The sequence below is a fragment of the Mus musculus genome, chromosome 9, assembly GCF_000001635.26.
Source record: "Mus musculus strain C57BL/6J chromosome 9, GRCm38.p6 C57BL/6J".
In the NCBI taxonomy this organism is placed as follows: Eukaryota; Metazoa; Chordata; class Mammalia; order Rodentia; family Muridae; genus Mus; species Mus musculus.
This window is the reverse complement of record NC_000075.6, coordinates 48,320,299-48,341,879: the sequence shown is the minus strand read 5'-3', so window position 1 is coordinate 48,341,879 and position 21,581 is coordinate 48,320,299. Positions and strand designations below refer to the sequence as shown.

At 41.4% G+C, this 21,581-nt stretch overlaps 2 protein-coding genes across 10 annotated transcripts in view; one reads left to right on the top strand and one right to left on the bottom strand.

Moving 5' to 3' along the window:
* Nxpe4 (neurexophilin and PC-esterase domain family, member 4) overlaps positions 1-21,581 on the bottom strand; it is a 238,022-nt gene that overhangs the window by 58,146 nt on the left and 158,295 nt on the right. The window lies entirely within an intron of this gene.
* Positions 1-21,581, top strand: part of Nxpe2 (neurexophilin and PC-esterase domain family, member 2) — a 35,447-nt gene that overhangs the window by 11,570 nt on the left and 2,296 nt on the right. The window contains exons 1-5 of one of the 6 annotated variants that reach the window (NM_030069.3): positions 982-1,308; positions 2,258-2,366; positions 15,059-15,789; positions 18,778-18,839; positions 21,150-21,365. In NM_030069.3, the coding sequence (NP_084345.2) occupies positions 1,286-1,308; positions 2,258-2,366; positions 15,059-15,789; positions 18,778-18,839; positions 21,150-21,365 (1,141 nt within the window). In that variant the 5' untranslated portion in view covers positions 982-1,285. Of the gene's footprint in view, positions 1-974; positions 1,309-2,056; positions 2,367-15,058; positions 15,790-17,321; positions 17,841-18,777; positions 18,840-20,660; positions 20,939-21,149; positions 21,366-21,581 lie in introns of those variants that run through there. The other 5 variants (XM_006510693.4, XM_006510696.4, XM_006510694.4 and 2 more) reach the window with 5 other exon arrangements.

The following is a 21,581-nucleotide window of genomic DNA, read 5'->3' as shown; positions in this document are numbered from 1 at the left end:
CATGTGACTGTCACGTGTGAACATCATAGTATGTTCACAGGAAGACAGGCACAACCTCATCAGATGATATAGTCTTATGATTGGAAGCTGTTGACTGGAGTGGCAGTGTAAGGTGGTGTTTGGCTGTAGTTCCCATACTTCATAAAGCACATGACAGTGGATGAGAACATGGATGGGGAGGGTTGACAGGATCGACAGCTTTTCTTCATTTCCCCAAATTATCTTCTAAACCTCTATGCATGTTTTGAGTGTGCTGTGATCATAGCCACTGATGCATATACGGTCACACGGTCACGTGCCTAGAAGAACTGGCATAGTTGTAAATGAACACATGCTATATGCATTTATATTTATATGTATATGTTCGATACATGCAGGCATGTATATAACTGTATCTAGATCTGTATCTTTATACAAAGAGATTTATATGTGGATCATCCTCTTAAAGAGCATAGATTGTATCCACATTTGGTCCCATGTCCTGTGGTGGTACAATGTCCCCTGACAGGTAGCTCTCTCTGTGGCTGCTTAGCATTCCTGGGGTCGTGTCACCTCTGCCTGCCACAGTTGTCACATCACACAGGTTATGGTGAGATTGGGATCTGTGGACGCTCTACTTGTGGCCTCAGATTTTATTGAAATTGTTGGAATGTTTGAGGCATCTATAAAAGTTTAGAAGGAAGAAGCTTACAAAGAAAGTTCTTGAAATCCTGCCAGGAATGAGATGCATAACTCCGAAGCAGTCCTGTGGTCCAGGGCTTGCTTTGTTTTCTTCCCAGTAGTTTGGATACTTTTGCTGTCTTGGAGGTAGGGACTACGGACTGACTGGACGGTTGGAACAAACCTGAGGAGAGGGTGGAGTGGTGGGGTAAGGGAGCACTATCATAAGCAGTGGTGGGGTGGGGTGGAGCACTATCATAAACAGCAGTGGGATGGGGTGAGGTGGAGCACTATCAGAAGCAGTGGTGGGTGGGGTGGTGGGGGGAACACTATCAGTCATAAGCATGGAAAGTCTGTCTGGAAGTGACGAAAAGCTGGCCCTCCATATCCTGCCATCACAACCTCTCTAAAAGCCAACTCCAGAGCTTCCTCCCGATTCGTGGTGAACAGGAACAGGCTACTAAGGTTGGCGATCTTTGCAATGGCACTGTGCCTACAAATCGAAGGTCAGCTTTTGATCTTTGAAGCTTTATATAGAAACTCCAACGCTGAAAGAAAGGTAAAGAGCCCATGCACCGAGGAGCCTCTCTAGATAGCTCTAAGTGCTGGAGGAGAGCATGAGACCATGAGGAGGATGCTTAGTCCTAGGTATGTACTTTCTGATCTTCCCGACTGGCTTCGCTACGGGGGCCAGCGGGAGGGCTTCTGACTAGCTGGGGCTTTGCTGCAGGGGATTGCAAAGTTATGTGAGACGGGCTTGAAAATACCTTAAAGTTGGAAAGAATGGCACGGGACCATGTAGAATAGCCAGGGAAAATTATTGCTTCATGTATAGTAGTAAGGACAAGTGTTGACTTATGCCAACTCTGTATGAATAATATGTGTATGTATGTGGAGATGTGTTGAGTGGAGGTCCTCCAGTCACTGTGAATCCAGAAAAACAAAAAACAAAACAACAGCAACAACAACAACAACAACAAAAAATCTTTTGAGGAAGAGGAACACTGTTGGAATTTAGTTCCTTTCTTTTATCGAGATTGTGAGTTTAAAAAAAAAGTCAGATGCAAACTTTGGCCATTCAACACTGAGTTTTTCTGAAACCGCTGTTATTTGGGAGAAATGGTTGATCAGCTATTGTGACATAAAAAGATATAACCTGGGGTGGAAGGAATCTGCTTTTTAAATGGAATAAATAAACGAGAGGTTGATTCCTGCACCAGGGAGACGCTCATCAGATGAGCAGGACCATGGGAGAATTTCAGGGAAGGAGATTTTCTGTGTAAATAATTGCGGCTTGATCTGACCGGCCACACAAAGTCCTGACTACAAGAAAAACTTCCAGATCTGTTCTGGCACATCCCAGAAATCTCTCCTGAGTCAGAAACCTGCAGTCTCCCAACCTCTTTTGTTCCCTTGCCTCAAGGAAAAGCTTCCTATCTGATTTTCAATAGTGACTTGGCAAAATCCCAAGAGATCCCACTCTGAAACAACAGAGGAGCACCGGAGGCTCTCAGTGGAGCCAGGCCGTTTTGTTTTTGTTTTTGTTTTTATTTTTTTCTCTTTAACCTGTGATGATTTCTCCTCTCCTCACTCCTAGGATACTGCTCTCTTCGCTTCCAAATGCCTCAGCTCAGAAACTGTTCCTGATAGTGTTAATTATCTTTGCTTTCTGGGTTGTCTTCATGACTTCAAAAGACCACACAGAGGTAAGAATTGTTTCCTAGTCTTTAATTTCCCGTGGAGGATCAGAGTGGCTTCACTTGAAAGCTACCCTTCCTAATCACAAAAAGTAAAATGTTACCAGTGCTATCCTCTTACCAAGGCACTGTAAGAAGGGTCTTTATTGGACACTGGTCCCTTGCACAGTATAGGTGCATTGGCAGTTCTTGTTTCTTTAGAGGCAGATGAATTTGTATCTCTCCTTACTGCTTGGCATTGCCACTTGCCTCAACATTATCTCCTCCTACAGCCTCAGAGGTTATCAACCAACCATATCTGTTTCAGTCCCCTTCCTCCATCACAGAGGTTTTGTTATTCTTTGTATAGTTCACTTAGTGTTGCTTGGATTTTTCCCTCTCTGCAGTCTTATTTGGCTGGACTCCCCATCTCTCCTCTCCCCAGCCATCTGATTGCTCAGATGTTATCTTCTTGACACTGACAGGGCCAGTACAGCTCCCTCTCCACTTCTGCATTTCTCTTTCTCGATCTGACTTCTTTTCCACAATACCTTTTGCTTGCTACTACAGTACTGTAGGATTTAACAACTCATTACAACCGTTGATTGCCGGCTTATCTCTGCTAACATACTTGGTGCCTTAAGCCTAGGTCAGACCCATAACAGATGCTAGACAAATAACTTCTTAGTAACAAAGTAAAGAAAACGTAAAGAAAGTTGGTTTTTTGTTTGTTTGTTTTTGGTGTGTTTGTTTGTGTGTGTGTGTGTGTGTGTGTCTGTGTGTGTGTGTGTGTGTCTGTGTGTGTGTGTGTCTGTGTGTTTGTGATCTGACCCAGGTAAGAAGTCACAATGATCTGAGAGAAGGCACCAGAAGGGAGAAAAGTCAACCAATTTAAGGCAGGATTTGTAACCAAGCGCTACAGGCTCACATTTTGGCAATTACAGAGATAAAAAGTACAACCCAGCCATAAAAGAGTGGAGAAAGAAATACCTGTTGCAAGTAAGGATATGCTGGCATTGCTTGCAAGGCGAGGTTCTCTCAGAACCACGGGCACGTGAGGATCTTATTTGAGGAGCCTATCCTTATTTAGACAGAAAAGTCCGTGCAGATGCAGGCACAGTCTTGGATTTCCCCAGTTTAAGATGAACATTTCTGAGCATGATCAATGTAGGTCCTAGGTCAGGTACCCAAAAAGGAAAGATGGTGGACATGACCACCTCTGGGCTTGTGCAGTTTAACATTGTAATAGGTTATGTCTACTCCACTCTACCTTTAGGAAAGAGTCAGACTGACTTGGTGACCCTGGCTGATTTCTCAGAAGCTTCTTTAAGGGAACAAACAACTTTGAAGGTGCCTGCAGTCCTTTAGAGCAGATGGGAGCTCTCTCCTCTGTAAGCAGAGGAGTTTGCCCCTAGTGTTGTCTTGTAGTAACTGAGTGGCGTGATATGGAAAACACCTGTAATTCCAGCATTCTGGAGTATGAAACAGGAAGATCATGCACTTGAGACTAAGTCTCAGCTACTTAATAAATTTGCAACCAGCCTTGGTTACTATACACAGTTAATTTGATACTAGATTGGGTTACATGACAAATCTATCTCAAAACAAAAGAAAAAACCCAGTACCCTGATGTATTAGGGTTCTCTAGAGAAACAGAACTTATAGAATCAATTTATCATCCATCTATCTATCTATCTATCTATCTATCTATCTATCTATCTATCTATCTATCTATCTATCTATCATCTATCATTCATCTATTATTCATCTATCTTTCTATCTTTCAATCTATCTATTATTCATCTATCTATCTATCTATCTATTATTCATCTATCTATCTATTATTCATCTATCTATCTATTATTCATCTATCTATCTATCTTTCTATCTATTATTCATCTATCTATTTATTATTCATCTATCTATCTATCTATCTATCTATCTAACATTCTATCATCTATCTATCAAGATAGATGATATAGTAAAGATAGATGATAGAACCTATCTTTACTATAATGGATTTACAGGCTTCCAGACAGTCCAACAATGGCTATCTACCAATGGAAGGTTCAAGAATCCAGTAGTTATCCAGTCTATGAGGCTGGATGTCTCAGCTGGCCTTCAGTATATGCTGAAATCACAAAGAAATAGGCTCTAATGCCAGTGCAAGAACAGATTTGCTCTCCAGAGCAAGAGCAAGCAGGGAGAGAACAAGCATCCTTCTTCCATTTCCCTTATGTAAGCTGCCATCAGAAGGCATGGCTCAGATCAAAAGATCCAGATTAAAAATGGATCTTCCCACCTCAAAGATCCACATTAGAAATGGGTCTTCCTACTCCAAATGATTTAATTAAGGAAAAAAAATCCCTCACAGGTATACCTAGCACCATTAGGTTTTAGTTAATTCCAGATGTAGTTGAATTGAATACTAAGAATAGCCATCATACATGGGATAAGAAATAGACTGCCAATGAAATGAGCAAGACAAAAAGAGTTGTTTGTTTTTTATCTTCTTTACAGTACCATGTTAATCTTATTAGTTAGAGCACAACCGCACTGAATATGTTTTATGTTTCTAGTAAGACATGAAAGAGCATAAGCAGGTAGGAGATTAAAACTATATTAACAGGGGCTGGGGAGTTGACGGCTTAGTGGGCAAAGTGCTTGCTCTGTAAGCATGAGACCCTGAGTTCCAATCTTCAGGACCCATATAAAGCTGGCATTGTAGCAGTTCATGTCTGTAATGCATGTCTGTAATCCCAGCACTCCTACAGGGAGATGGGAGGCAGAGACAGGAGAACCCTAGCAGCCCATGACCCAGCTAGTCTAGTGTATGGAATGGTGAACAATAAAAGAGACCCTGTCTCAAAACAAGGCGTAGGGAGAGCTGACAGGCAAGATTAATCTATTATCTCTGTACACATATGTCACATGTGCATGTGTGTACATATGTGCATACACATAATGAACACACTCACACTCACACTCGCACACACACACAAACACTTATACAGACTTACACACACACACATACAGAAAAAGAGAGAGAGTGGGGGGGCAGAGCAAACATGTGGGCAGAGGAAGTCTTTGCTGTACCCACATGACTTCTTAAAGGCTTCTATGTGAGCCATGACCCCAGTCCGCAGAAGCAGACATTTGTGGGCTCACTTGAATCCTCTCATTTCTGTTCCATCTCGACTCTGGGATTAAGTAATTAGTAAAACCAAATAGGGTACTATCAGATTGTGTTAATCTGAGGCAGAAGGGATCCTCCTCCCTTCAGATTTTAACATAGACCCAACTTCTTAGCTCACAGGGTGGGGACTTGCCTCTGTAGGAGACTGTGCTGAGAAGATGTAACCTGCTCTTGATTGTGTATGTGTCTTACTGTGAGCTCAGTATGTACCTCAGAATGTTAGGATCTTTCATGCAACCTAGGCTGGTGGCAAGACTCTGAGGTCCAGGGCCCCAGACAGCAGCAAGCTTCTGCCCAATGCTGCTCTTTGATGGGTAATGTTGGCCCCATCAGAATGTTGTATCACCAGCAATATGCTCAATTAGGTTAGCTGTGTGGTCTTCTTTAAACCTGAGCTGCTTGGATCAGGTGTCTTATTTTTCCTAATGAATTGAACTATGGGAAAATTTAGTAATTGGCCAGGAACACCTTTTAGCAAAGTGAACTTTTACCTGTTTGTCTGTCAGTCTTCCCCTCCTCAGCCAGCAAACGGTCAAGCTTCTCTTTTCTGTTTGCCCCAAGCAGAACAGAGCTGCAGGGGATGGGGAGTGGGAGAGGGGATCCAGAGAAACAGGAGAGTTGGGCCAGAAGGAGGCTTTGTGGATAACGCTGTTATTAGCATATCCCCACCTTCCCGTATGACGCACTGTGTAGTGTACAGTAGTCATGTTTAGGGTCAGGTTTATATACATAGCATTTCTACTTTCATTGTGACTCAGATCTACCTCATGAGACTGTCAGAATACCAAGTGGCCATTGGTTTTTGAATTTAAGAATGAGATTCCCAGCCGGGCAGTGGTGGCACACACCTTTAATCCCAGCACCTGGGAGGCAGAGGCAGGCAGATTTCTGAGTTCGAGGCCAGCCTGGCCTACAGAGTGAGTTCCAGGACAGCCAGGGCTACACAGAGCAACCCTGTCTCAAAAATACCAAAAAAAAAAAAAAAAAAAAAAAAAAAAAAAAGAGAGAGAGAGAGAGAGATTCCCTTGTGTTAAAACAAAACACCCCCCAAACAAAACAAAACAAAACAAAACAAAACAAAAAATGAAGATAAAAAACAAGCAAAATAAAAACAAAACAAAACAAACCCAAATCCAGGAAGATAAGAATATGGCCTTGTCAATTTTTCCCATTCATCCTGAGACAGTATCAGCAAACATCAGACATTATCTGTTCCGTGGTGATTGTTAGTGTAAATTCTAATTGTCTCTCTGTTCCTCAGGATGAACCTGTCCCATGGTGTCCTAGGTTAAGGAAAGGCAGTGGCTTGTTTCTTCCTCCTGGCTTATTAGAGTGACAGAATGGACAAGTCCTTATGAGTTTTTAGATTATGGACTTTGTGCTCATTTTAATTCGATTAAATGTAAGTGACTAGAACAGCAATGCCTGGGTTTTGGGGTGCCATGAATCATAAGGTCCAAACAACTCATGTTAACATGAGTTTACCAGGCAGTTTTGGTCAGTCTACATCCTTGCTGGGTCATCTGTTCCTTCTGTTTATGTGTAAGATGAGCTTACAATGAATTTGGGGGAAGTATTATTGGAACTGTTTTGGAAGCCACAGATCACTCCTGTAGCTGATACCAGCTCAACATCAGCATCTTAGCTTTAGAGTCCATCTGGGACTTCCATCCCATGCAAAGCAATTCTAAAGTCCAGGGGCTGACAGTAATAACTCCCTTTGGCTTTGAAGTATAGACAACTATATTTATCATCCTAAAGATTCATTTTGTAAGCTCTATTAGTGAGAAGAAAATTGGCATTTTCATCTGCTATATCAAGAGTTACAAGAGGAATCTCTGTGGTGGTCTCTGGTTGCTTGAGTGAGATTTTCTACAGGAGCTTGGGAAACTTTGGACTTTGGTGGGAGCTGGTGGTTGGAGGGCGAGACATCCTCCCTCACACTGGTTTCCCTCATTGCACCTACAGAGGGGTCACGGTTCCCTCCACCCCCACCCTACTGAACAGTCAAGGCACCCCCACCCTACCAAGGGGTCAAGGTGCTCCTACCCTCCACGGTGGCCGAGGACAGTTACTTTCTAGATCTCTGGTTTCCCCAAAGCTGTGGCAAACATCAGTTCCTTTAGAATCCTTTCCTGCTTCTGTGGGCTTTCTTGGTACAGACAAGTTCTTACTGGCCTTAGCCCTTTCCCAGGGCCAAGTCTGTCAAGTAGGACTCTTTTCTTGCCTGTAATCATTTGCCACAGGTCTTTGGACTGTTATTATTTTAATCTCTATGTTGACGCCAAAAGACAAAAGTTGATTCTCTCTGTCTCTGTCTCTCCTCTCTCTCTGTCTCTGTCTCTGTCTCTCCTCTCTCTCTCTTTCTCTCTCTGTCTCTCCTCTCTCTCTCTCTCTCTCTCTCCTCTCTCTCGGTGTGTGTGTGTCAGGGGTGGGGATGAGGGAGTGGGCAAATTGGGGGGTGGCACATCTCACTGTATGCTTTTGTATCTTTTTCTCAATTCTGGGTAGACTGACTGATGAAATGTAATAAGAAGTATGGGTAAAACCCAGCTTGGCAAGTTTTAAATAACATTCATTGACAGCAGCTCAATCACATACACATAATTAATTACACTTTACGTTTTAGCTTGCTTGCTTGCTTTCTTTCTTTCTTTCTTTCTTTCTTTCTTTCTTTCTTTCTTTCTTTCTTTCTTTCTTTCCTTCGTCCTTCCTTCCTTCCTTCCTTCCTTCCTTCCTTCCTTCCTTCCTTTCTTTTCTAACCTTTTTGGACCTTCTGAAGTACACTTGGAATTTCTGCTTTTGTTCTTAATTTCTTCTGTTTCCTTTTGAAGTAAGTCTTTACTTAAGGACACTACTAGTCTACCACTCGAACATTTTTTCATCTAAATGCATTTTTAAACAAAATTGTTTTATGTCCATAACTTTCTTATATATCTTTTTAAGTTCTATGGTTCCTTTTGGTCTTTCTTACCATTGTTGTTGTTTTTGTTTTTGTTTTCCTTTCCAGAACTGAGAAAACTTTTTAATAAAAGAACTTTGTATTCTGAAGCAAAAGGCACGAACATTGTTATCTTAAATAGCTAAGGGCTAGTAAAACATACTATACTGGTTTGGAGAAAGCTCTGTTTTTTTTTTTTCTCCCCTCTTGAGAACCAATTTTGATGATCTATTTGTTAAGGATTTGAGTCCATCTAAAACAAGCACTTAGAAACTGCCTTGACAAAAGAGCACTGACCCGTCACTTGGGGCCACAGTGCAACCAAATGTAAAGAGAAAACCTGGTCTCCAGGAAGAAGTCAGGACAGGACCAGCAAGGAGCACCCGGAGGAAGCTCTCAAGGTCAAGAGAGAGGGTAAAGAATGTTACACACAAAGCAGCCATTCCTAGTGTGTTTTGAATTCTAGAGTGAGCTGCTAGATGAGGTTCACTTAACTAGGCATCACCCCAGAGCTGGCCACCTTGACAAAGTCTTGAGAAGCTATCATGCATGCAACAGAGCAATTATGATATCAGGAATGGGTCTTGCCACAACCCAAGGTCCTGGCTGGGGAAATGGGAAATGAAGAAAGGACAGACATGACATACAATGAATCTGGGATCGGGTGGGTTTCTGTTTCCATCACCACTGCTCTACAGCTATTCTTACCAGTGCAACCTGGAACCTCAGCATGTTTATTGGGTACAGCCTAGAGTGGGGTAGGCTAGGCTTGGTAGGAGGTCTCTGTAGGCCAGTTCTCAAGCTTCAAACATGCAGGAGGAGGAAGCTATCATTGCTAATCTTTGCACACAGTAATTATTCATGGACACTGATACTTGGACTTGCCAGGAAATTTGGCCATCCCCCTTGAGCTTGGCCTAGGTAGGTAATGGCTTGACTAATTAGCACAAGCCAATTAGTTTGAGAGCCCTCTACAGACTAGACTGTGTCAAAATACACACTTCACCCACAATACACACTTCCTCTGCTCCCTACAGGATCTCAGGGTGGAGAGCTTCAGAAAACCAAAGCAAAGTAGGCAAGATAAGATGCTCACCCAGCAGAACAGAGCAGAGCAGGCCAGGGCAGAGTGGCTAAGAAGGAGTCAAAGAACCTCATAAGCATGCGTTAGGGTCAGTGTTTGTGTGGCTCACTTGTAAAGATACTGGGAGCAGGAACAGGAGCAGGGTAGGGGGGTAGTGTGGGGATGGGGGTAGGGACAGGGCAGGGGCAGGGAGAGGGGAGGGAACAGGAATGGGAGCTTTATTCTGCTGCCTCTTTAGGCTCAATTCTTTTTAGCGACTTCTTTTCAGAAAAAGCCATGATTCTTGACTTTGCAGCAGAAAAGAATTTTGGAATGAGTCATTAGAAAACAGAATGGAGTTTCAGCAATTACGAGAAAAGAGGGATGCCCAAGTGTGGGCAATCAGCTTCTCAAGAGGGAGTCCTCCTGAACTAAGGTTGAAATGAGTTTGTTAGAATGTACGTTTTACACTTCTTTACTTGGGTATGAAGTTTGAATCTGATCCATTGTCAAAGGATATCAGACTATGTGAACTGTAATATTATGCTTCTCGTATCTTTAGACTTGAAAATCGAACAGAACAACAACAACAAAAAAAAACCCACCATAATCTCCTTGACTTCGGTTTAAGTCTTCAAGGTGGAAACATCGTTCAGTCTCCCTAGTCTGAAACCACCAGCAACCAAGACAGATTCCATTTGACTTCCCAGGTCTACTCCGAGGCTTCTTGCAGCATCTCTGAGCAGACCCTTCTTTGAGCAGACCCACCAGGACAGTTTTCTCCCAGTTCCCCCAGATCCCTAAATGTTGTCCGATGCAATCTGCTAAATCTGCTAATAACCCTCACCCATACTTCAAGACACACGGTCCTTCTCCACGAGTACATTAATGACTCCAACACTACTTTCTGATTCAAGGAAACTTCTGAATAAAAGTGTCAGAGTGGTTAAACAATTATCCGGAAGGGTAGCATTTGCCAGGATGGTGAATTAGTCTTCCTGAGGAGGCTTTCCCTTCCTTTATAGGCTCAGGATCCGCTTAGTGCAAGGAGGAAAGATTGCCTAGGATAAAGCGCCATTGTTCACTGGCCTCTCCAACAGGAACTGAGTATCAAAAGCCTAGGAGCCTTCAGGCAAATGATCTGAGCTGGGCCACCAATTTTGTAGTCAAAGGCAGTGGGTTTACACATCTGTAAATCCAAAACCATAAAGAAAAGAAAGTAAATGAAGACCTATTTGCAGCAGATAAGAAAAGTACCAAGCTATTTGGAAAGCAATGTTCTCTCTAAATAAAGTAAGCCTGAGAATTTTATATGGGAGCCATAAACACAGTCTTATAGGAAAGTGGCAGGTAAGGCTGGACACATTTCTGAGTATGCTCATTCACAGATAGAGTCCACAAAGGAACATGTATTGGTAGGCTTAGCTCAAGGCTTCCTCAAAAGGCCAGAGGTCTGGGGAAATGATTCAGTTGGTAAAGTGTTTGCCATGTAAACACAAAGACCTGAGTTTGGTTCCTCAATAGTCATTAAAAAAAAAAAAAAGGCAAAGCAGGGCGTGTGGTAGCATCCATTTGTAATCCCAGAGCTTGAGAGGACAGGAGGATGCCTGGGACTTGCTGGCCAGATCGTCTAGCTTAATCTGTGGTTTTCAGATTCAGAGAGAGAGCCTGTTTCAAAGAACAAGGTGAAGAGCATTGAAGAAGACAATTGATATTAACTTCTGGCCTTCATATGTATTTGCACATACATATACATGCATACATGAATGTGTACAGAATATTTGCACACACACACATACACAGAGGAATCAGAGTGACTTGGTGACTTTAGCTGGTGCATTGTAAATTTTTTCATCACGGTTTAGTTGAATAACAAAAAGGAAGCATGGCTTTGAAGGGATAGGCATCCATTATCTTTTAATGGGGCATAGCTTCAAAGAGGTTGGCTCATTTAGTAATTAACGAATTGAAGGCAAGTCTGATTGACTGTGGGAGGTAAAGACTTGGAGCTAACCAGCCGCTGTGTATGAGGATTGTACCACTTCATGGATGGTGCTGTCACTTACTGAAGTAAAGTAGGAGGAATAATATTGGAGGACAAAGGATACATTTAGATGTGAGTGTTTACCTTTAGGGTCTTTTAAAATCATCTAAGTGGAAGTCTTCCTTAGACACATGATTAAATATACAAATATGCTGTTGAGAAATCTTCTGACTTAAAAATAAAAGATTTATTAAGCGTTAGACAGTTGAGTCTGTGGGAATCTGAGACATTGCCATGAATGAGCTGTGGAGTGAGAAGAAAGCATCATCAATAATGAGGTAAAAAAGTAAACACTAAGTCAAATAATGCATGCGTGGTGGCAGAGAGACTGCCAACAGGGATGGGAGAGAGCGCTCAAGATGCCTGACTTGTGGGAGTGTGGGATGGGCAAAAGAATAGGACCACAGTTAAAAGAGAAGAAGGTGTTCCAAATGGCTTGGCTCCTTTAGTATTGGAGACGCTCGAGGGCCAGTGGGACGCGGCTCAGTCAGTCAAGGTCCAAACCTGATGATGTGAGTTTGCTCCCAAGACCCACATGGTAGAAGGAAAGAACTGATTTCCTGAAGTTGTTCTTTGACCTCCAAGTATGTACTGTGGCACATGCTGCCTCCCACATAAACAAACGTAACAGAGATACTTGAACAGATTTTAAATCTTATGGAAATGATGCAATAGAAGGAATTATAAAACAGTAAAGAAAATGTACAGTTGTTTTTAAGTTAGGTTAGGGAATAGAAACCAATTTACAATGGGAGTATTGCTGTAGGTCTGAAACGGGTTAGACACAAAGGGATGTGGGCACTGAAGGATCTACAGCCACGGTCATACATTAGTGATGAAGACTATGGACCAAGTTCTTAAAAATGACTACCTAGTAGAAGAGAGGGTGAGAAAGTAACAGGAGGATTACAGAGTGATTGGTCACATTGAGTAAGATGTATTGGTGAGTATGAAAAAAAAGATACATCTACGATCCTTGGAAACAAACGGTATACAAATCAACATATAGCATACATACACAATACTTGTGGCTGTGTATGAGCCACAAACTAAAGAACTTAAGACAACAACTCATGAATATTAAACCACATAGATAAAAGACCAGTACACTGAACATTGTAAAACATTAATGGAAGAAACTGAAGAAGGTACACTGAGTAGAAAACTAGAGTGTGTTCATGGACAAGCATGAACTTTAAAGCTTCCATAGGACCCCAAACCATGGACAGAGTCAATGTAGTATTGATCAGAACTCCAAAGCTATTTTTTAATAGAAATATAAAAATCTATAAAATTTGTAAAGTATCATTGAAATCCCTGAACCTTCCAGAATAACAAAGCTGGAAGCATTTACACCTCTGCTCTCCAAATCTACCACAAAAGATAGTCATCCAAACAGACTAGAGAGTCCAGAAACAAATCCATGCAACTATTGCCAGCTGTCCTACTACACAATGCCAAGAATATACAGTGGAAGAAGGGTAGTCTAAGAAATTGTATTGGGAAAACTGAAAATCTAGGCATAAGAATATAAGTGGCCCCTTTCAATATCATGCATAAAATTCATGCAAGAGGAGGCAAAGAGGCAAGGTTTGAAATTACCGAATGTTAGAAGCAAACAAGGGTAGTTTCTTGACACTGCTATTGGCAAAGATTTTTGTATAAAACTCCAAAGGGATGTGAAAAGCTAAGACACATGGGACTGCATCCTAAACCCATGTGGCCAAGAAAACAATCTACAGAGGAAGGAAGCAGCATACCACATGGGAAGACATTTGCAAGCTGTACATTGGATAAAGGGGTCCATATGTATAAAAAACTCAAAACTCAGTGGCAAGAAAGTAAACCATAGTACTAGAAAATACATAGAGGGCTGGAGTAGATCATTTTCAGAGGAAGAAATATGAATGATCAGTAGGCATATAAACCCTCAACATAGCTAATCATCAGAGGGACATCAATTAATGTTGAGACTACTAAAAAGCAAAACTCAAATAACCACATGTACAAACACAAGTAGATTTCTGAACCTGGCCCCTATGCACCATTTTAACTTGCTGGGTAAATGTAGGCCTCTGTAGGCAGGGGAGGCTTGAGAGACTTGAAAGGATTTGAAACTGGGAGGTCCATTTCCTCCTAATTCATCGTTCAGATACTTAAAATGGCATTTATTGACTGGCAAGTAAATAGTTCATTTAATTAAATCTTTCTTTTGGTATTCTAGAAAAAGGTCATTAGTTATAACTCTTCTGATTTGTTTACTACAATGACCAATGAGTCAGGTGTAACATGAAGGTTAGTTTTATATGTTGTTGGTGACAATTTAAAATCTTTTTTTTTTTTTTTTTTTTTTTTTTTTTTTAGTTTTTTAGTTTTTTAGTTTTTTAGTTTTTCCAGACTGGGTTTCTCTGTATAGTCCTGGCTCTCCTGGAACTCAGAAATCCATTACTTCTGTGTAATCAAGTGCTGGGATTAAAGGCATGGGCCACCACTGCCTGGCAACAATTTAAAATCTTATCTTTGAATATATTTGGCAGCTGGGCATGATGGCACATGCCTTTAATTGCAGTACTTGGGAGGCAGCAGCAGGCAGATCTCTGTGAGGTTAAGACCAATCTGGTCTACACAAGGAGTTCCAGTATATCCAGGGCTATAGAGAGAGACCCTGTCACAGAAAGGAAGGAAGAAAGAAAAAAATAAAAGAAGACAGGAAGGAAGGATGAACACACATACTTGGCAGTCAAAATATCATCTTTTTGACTGGTTGGCACTTACTCCAGTAATGTATGACTGGGTAATTTCATACCCAGGACTCTACCATAAAGAGGTAATTCTATACATGAAAAATTGAGAAACATCCAAGTGTTATATAAAATAACTAGCTGATACAACCGGTTGTCTAATATCGTAGGACTCATGGTTCATGGTGTTTGCCTGATGGGATATGCCAAACTCACTAAAAATAAAGATCACAAAAATTATTTAACAAGCTTTAAGTAGTTATAGTCTATAGTAGAGTTGAAAAAATATGATAAAACTATGTTTGCTATAATTACAATGTAGTAAAAATACAAATGAAATGTAATGCAGGGAACATGAAATATATAGCACTATAAAATAGAATTTAGGTCAGATCTTAATTTTAAATATTTGCTTTGTTTTCCAGATTTTGTACATGTTTACATGATTTTCATTTAAAAAAATAGACGAAAGGATGAGAAGGTGAACAAAATTAGATTCAATAACAAAACACACACACACACACAATTTTAAGGCAATGATTCCTAAGGAAACTATCTGCTAGCAGTAGTAGACATACTACATGGAAATCAATCCCTCTCATTCCATAACAGAAAACTAACTCGAACTAGTGTCTCATTTCATTCTACTAAAAGGCACAAAATGGGTCATAGTAGTTTATAGTGAAAGCAAGCTCTCTTAACTGCTGTTAGTAAACGTGTCCTTTTCAATACTTCAGTTTATGGTTCACTTAAACAACCGCATCATTCTGAGACGATGGAGCATCTTCAAGGAGTTCTTGCACTCGGAAGAGCTTAAGAACACACCAGCCTCCGTGGAGGCAGAGCTGGCAGTCACAGCAATCCTGGAGAAGCTAAACCAGCAGATCCCACCCAGACCTTTCCAGACCCATAGCAGCACCACCAGCGCCAAACAGAGCACAGCTACCATTCACAACCCGCAGCGTACCTACTGCGTAGGAGACCAGCTGAACGTCTTACTGGTGGCCAAGGACTATTTTGGTAACAGGAAGGAGTATGGTGGGGATTTCCTAAGAGCCAGGATGTCCTCCCCAGCCCTGAAGGCAGGCGCTTCTGGAAAGGTGACAGACTTCAACAATGGCACCTACCTCATCAGCTTCACTCTGTTCTGGGAGGGCCCGGTCTCGCTGTCTATCCTGCTCATGCACCCCAGTGAAGGGGTGTCAGCTCTCTGGAGAGCAAGGAACCGAGGCTATGGCAAAATTATCTTCACTGGCCAGTTTCTTAATGGCACCTCCCCTGTCCTCACTGAATGCGGCCTCACCTTAAACACAAGTGCGGAGCTGTGTCAATATCTGGATGCTCGAGATCACGAAGCCTTCTACTGCTTGAAGCTTCCGGGTGTTCCCTGTGAGGCCCTGACCCACATGACGAGCAAGAACAGTAACATCTCCTACCTCAGCCTTGAGGAGAAGCTCCTTTTCCGGAGGTAAACGGGAGCTTCAAGTTCATTAAGGACTACAGGAAGGTAGACTTCATTAGCACTGACCCACCAAGCTGTCAGATCAGTTTTGATTGAGTTATAGTTAGGTCCATCCTCCAGAGTTGGCTCAGCTGGCATTCGGGGTGACCACTGGGACTGCTGGCTAAAAGGCATGCAGCCACAGTGACCTGCCTTACACAATATAGAGTCTGGTTTCTTACTGTGCATGGTGATTCCAGATTCAATACTTCTTTTTTTTTTTAATGAAGTGCCCTACACAGTATAGACGTCTAGTTTCCCACTGTGTATGGTGACTCCCGATTCAATACTTCTTTTTTATGAGCCAGTACTGCCTATAATGTATTCATGAAATACTGTCCCACACACTATTAACTAAATGAGTAGGATCATTCCTCTATCCCTATTCTATGCTTTAATCCAACCAATCGTCAACCCTTAGAAATTGTACCTCTGAACTCACTCTCTTCTGTCTGTCACTGGTGTCTCTCATAGATGAGCTATCATCCAGCTTCTGTTAGACGGTACCAGTGATCTCAGGTGCTGCTGTCTGTCCTCACCCATGTTTCTCTCGATCTTTGCTCCACACCAAAGCATATATGTCTCAAAATGCGTATTTGTTAATATATATGAACTTTTCCGTGTTTAAAACCATTCCTGTGGCTGCACAGTTCTGAGGATGGAACTCAGACTCTAACCTGTTTACCAAGCGTCTTGTTTCACACTCATGTTGCTCTGCTCTTTGTCAATCAAGCCGAACACCTATTTCACGAGTTGCCTTTGCAAGTCCTTGGGTCAGCTGTCATCCCGATGACTCCTTGGAAGAGCCTTCGGCTCCACAGCCCAAGAACTACTGCTGTTGGAAGGACTTATTTTTATGATGTGTCCAGGAGAGCAACTGGACAGAACAGCTCCCTGGAAATTCAAGTTCAAATCCAGTTCAAACACGGGGACATAAGAGAGTAGGTCACAACTGACTCTCCCTCTGTATTAGATTCCACTTCTCCCCCTCCCTCTCCTTCTTTTGGTTTCCTCCCCGAACGCTTTGTCCTATAGGTCCTCTGTCCTAAAAGAGGCCTCCGGCCTTTTCAGATATTTATTTTTAATTTGAAAAATAATGATAATGGGGCTGGAGAGATGGCTCAGTGGTTAAGAGCACTTAGTGTTCTTCATAGGACCTGTGTTCAATTCTCAGGACCCGCATGGCGGCTTACAATAATCTACAACTCTAGATCCAGGGGATTCAATGTAATTTTTTGGCCTCCATGGGAATATATATATATATATATATATATATATATATATATATATATATATATATTCAAAACACCTACATACATAATATAAAATAAAAATTAAAGTTACAAATAGAAATTTAAAAGGGGGAAAGATGATCATAGGGGTATAGAAAGAAGTCTCTTTTCTTGCGGTGACTATCTCTGAACCATCTCTTATCCTCAGAGAATGGGTCATTTATGATTTCTGTCCTTCTCACTGGCCACACTTTCCCCTCTCTTAAGGTAAACTTCACCAAGCGTGGATTGGAAGACGCATCCTGACATCGTCTCCTGGTGATGTGTCAGGAAATCCAAAGTTCCCAAGTGGCTGGAAACTCTCTATGCAATATTACAGCACTTTTCTAAAACAATGCACACACACACACATCATTATAAAATGACACACTAAAATAAATACACTTATACAACCAACACATACTTTAATCCTATTTTTAAGACAGATTCAAATTTGGCTTTTGGAACCAAATTGACAGCATGGCCAGGTCCTATTACATTCAGCCTTACCTGGGTTAGATGGAGGAGACTAAATGCTAGGCTGTCATACACAGTTGGCCTGAAAGCCCCTTTCTTGGGACTATCGATCCTCTTTGGTGTTGGACAATATCTCCTTTCTCTTTCTCGGAGGTTTCTGCAGAACTGGCTTTGCAGTTCATCCCTCCCCCTCAGCTCTAACTCGGCGGAGTCCCACCTTCCTCCAGCCAGAATTCATTCTTAAGCAAATAAATCTGATTTCATACGATACAGTTACCAGTTGGGTTTTTAGAACTGATGTGCCTGGAGGTGGTACTTACCAGGCTAGGCATTTGGAATATTATAGCACACGAGTGTGACCTCATTCCTACTCTCAAGGAGATATTCAACTATGAAAAACAGATACCCAAAGGCCTTGGGAAAGCAGAAAGCTGGTGAGGACAAAGCTGGAGAGGTGGATATGCATAGGAGGTGGTATGTGCCCTGGTGTTTATTCTGTAGGCCATTGAAGAAAAGTCATATAAGGGTTTTGCACAGAATAATGAAATAGGTTAGGCTCAAGCAGAGAACCAAAACGATAATATACTAACCTAGGTTAGTGTTGTCAGAGTAATGAACGGCCTTGTAGCTTCCCCTTCACCAAAGAAGTGGAATAAAACAAGTTCTTGAATTTGATGTGGAACAACAGAATCAGAAACTCTAGGAGCGAGGCTCTTCAATTAGAGAAGCATTCTCCCAGAAAAAAGCTTGGTGAGGTCCCGACTTACTACAGGTGGCAAAGGTAAAGGCAATAGTTGGCACACGACAATCCAACCCTGGGACACTGTGACATGACATTGTGCTCTACAAAGTTGCTGGGCCACATTTCTCACTTGGGATTTATGAAGCGTCAGGTTGGATATGCCTGAGAGCTGAAAATGAAAGGATGAGTAGCCAGCCAGATACACAGGTGCACAGGTAGATTTGGTTGATTGCATATGGAGGATACATGGCACCCTGGATTTCCAGATTCCCCCATCATATGTAGGGAAACCATTTTCTAAAATAGTGACCTATTTATTTTATCAGAATGCCTTAAGTGTATCAAAAATAACAACAACAACAACAACAACAGCATTCACAGAGTGCTTTAATCCATCTTATCCAGAGACTCATTCTTAATGACCTGGACAGATGTTCGGATAACTCATCTTCCCATTTCTTGAAGGTTCAACATAGGAGTTGAAGTGGTAAAGAATCTGTCCATCGTGGTCTCGCCGTGTAACAACAGTAAGTCTAGTATGCTCTTACCAGCGTATTAATGTAAATAGGTGTCCTACTTTGAGACATATACATTCTACCTTAAACATTTTGAGCTCTTATTTTCTGGGACAAATGAGATACCCTGGGTTCTAAAGAAGGGATTTTCTGCTTGGAAAGTATTTTTAAAAATTAAAAAAAATACATTTATATTGCCTACCTATATTTATGTGTATCATATGTGTGCAATGCTGAAGGGAATCAGAAGAGGACATTGGATCTCTTAGAGCTAGAAGATGGTTGTAAGCTATTGTGTGGTTGCTGGAGTTGAACACTGGTCTTCTGCAGGAGAAGCAAAGTCTCTTAACCACTCAGAAAGTATCTTCACAGTAATTTTCATAGTGAATAAGAAAGCAAAATTTTAGGGAATTACAGCAACCCCTAATCAAAATGTTCAGGCTATATGTATTTACATTTGAGGGCTATCCTCCAAAATCAACAGTTGGGTGCTGGTACTATGCTAAAATATCTCCAAAGAGCTGAGAAAAAAAAACAAACAACTTCTCCATTGCATTGTACTTTCCCTTTCAGTTAAACTATACCCCTTATGAGTCTATGACCTGGCAATTCTGTGGGTCAGCTTTTTAACACATGGACTGTAGTGGCTGGTACAAATCTAGCATGCTTGTTAAGTGTTTTTGTTGCCCTGGAATCCGAGTGAATCTCAGAAAGTTAATTACTTCTATGTCAGCCAACAGGCACACATGGCCTCATTACCCTTTCTTTTCATGCATTCAGCAAATTCAGAAAGGGAAGACTTATTGTATAAAAACTATTCTTCTAAACACAGTGGAGGGCATAGATGGAAATAAGCCATGGGTCCTGCAGCTCAGTATGTGAGGAAGACAGATTCTTCTCCACTTGGAAAACCACTAGCCATGATTAACTTTTATAAGAAAGTCAGTTCTTCATCTCTTGAGGTGACTCAAGTTGTTATCACAGAGGAGATCACATTCTGTCTCTTGCCGATTTCTATTAAAGTTGGGAAGTTCTAACAAGATAATGTCAGGCTGTTGTTGCTCTTCTCATCATCACCGTAATAACAATTATTAGAGTCGCTAACAGATCTGATATATGCAATTCAGTATGGATGAATGCAAGTTCTTAAATGCATTCTCTCAACCCCAAAGATGAAAATGTGCTTCTTAAGTAACAAATACAAGGCTATCTACCCTTGCTTCCTCTGTTGCTGTGACAAACACCGTGAGCAAAAGCAGCTTAGGACAGGAAGTTTATTTGGCTTATACTTCTAGTCCATCAAGGAGGGAAGCCAGGGCAGAAATTCAAGTAGGAGTCTGGAATGAGGCTGGCTTAATATTCTAAAAAGAGTTACCTCTGGCCAAAGAACTCACTTTTCAGTCAATGAGGTCCAGCAGGAGCTATGGAGAAATCTGCTTATTAGCTTGCTTGCAGGCTCTTGCTCAGCTAGCTTTCTTATACAACCCAGGACCATATTTCAAGGGAATGGAGCCACCCACTGTGAGCTGGTTCCTCCTACATCACTTAATAATCAAGGGAATCCTACACAGACGAGCCCACAGGACAACATGACTCCGGTGCTCTTCAGTTGAGACTCCCCTTTTCAGAGGATTGTACTCTATGTCAAGTTGACACCTTCCTGGGTGGAGCACTCAGTATGGGTTGATGAAGGCAGTTTGAGTTATATCAACCGTGGAGGGTTAAGAAAGGAGATCATGATCCTATTGTTTTTCTGTAGAAGTCAGAACACAGTGAGAATATCAGTCTTAGATACAACAAAATATTTAAAGTGTTATTATTATTATTAACCAGGGAACACAATTTTAGCATGAAGAATATAGGACTCTCATTTCCCAAGTGCATTTAAGCTCTTCCACGAGTCAACACTTGAGACTGGGGAGAGTTGACATTTCACCAAGGCCAGGGTGACTGCTGGAACATTCATCTGGACCATTGAGCCCTGCGTGCAGTTTCTTCCTCAGGTGGTTAACTGTCCCACCCCTGAGTGGCTCTGGGGACACGGTAGATCCCAGGGAAACACTACAAAAGCTCAAGAGAGAACAGGTCCCTGCTCTAAGAAGAGCTACCGGGTAAGAATATTTTATTCATCCCATGAACATGATTAATATTAATTAAATAAATATTTGTAGAAGTAAGGAAGGCAGACCTGGAGAAGAAAATGAGGATTGAAAAAAAGAGGGAGAAGAAGAGGGTAAGGGGACTAGCTTAAATATTTAAAATACTTTGTGATAATTAAAAAAAAAAGTACTGATTCTGGGATTTTTATTGTTTTGTTGCTAGAGACCAACAAGAAGAAAAAGAAATGCCAGATTGGAATGGAGACCCCTTCCCCTGGTGGCTATACTTTGAAAGGAAGGTGGATTACAGCACATTGTGAACAGAATGAGTTCAGGGCAATAAAAGATATAAATAATTGCTTGACAAGAAAACTGATTTACCTCATGGGTGATTCAACACTGCGCCAGTGGATTTACTACTTGCCCAAAGTTGTAAAAAGTATGTTTCAATTTTAGTTTGAAACTATACTCGTGTTAGGGAGTTTTTAATAATAATAATAATAATAATAATAATAATAATAATAATAACAATAGTAATAATAATAATTTGCTCTTATCTGATCTTTATTTTTTATTTTATTATATTTTTTCTTTATGTGCATGGATGTTTTGCCTGTATGTACCATGTGCATTCAGTGCCCATAGAATCCAGAAG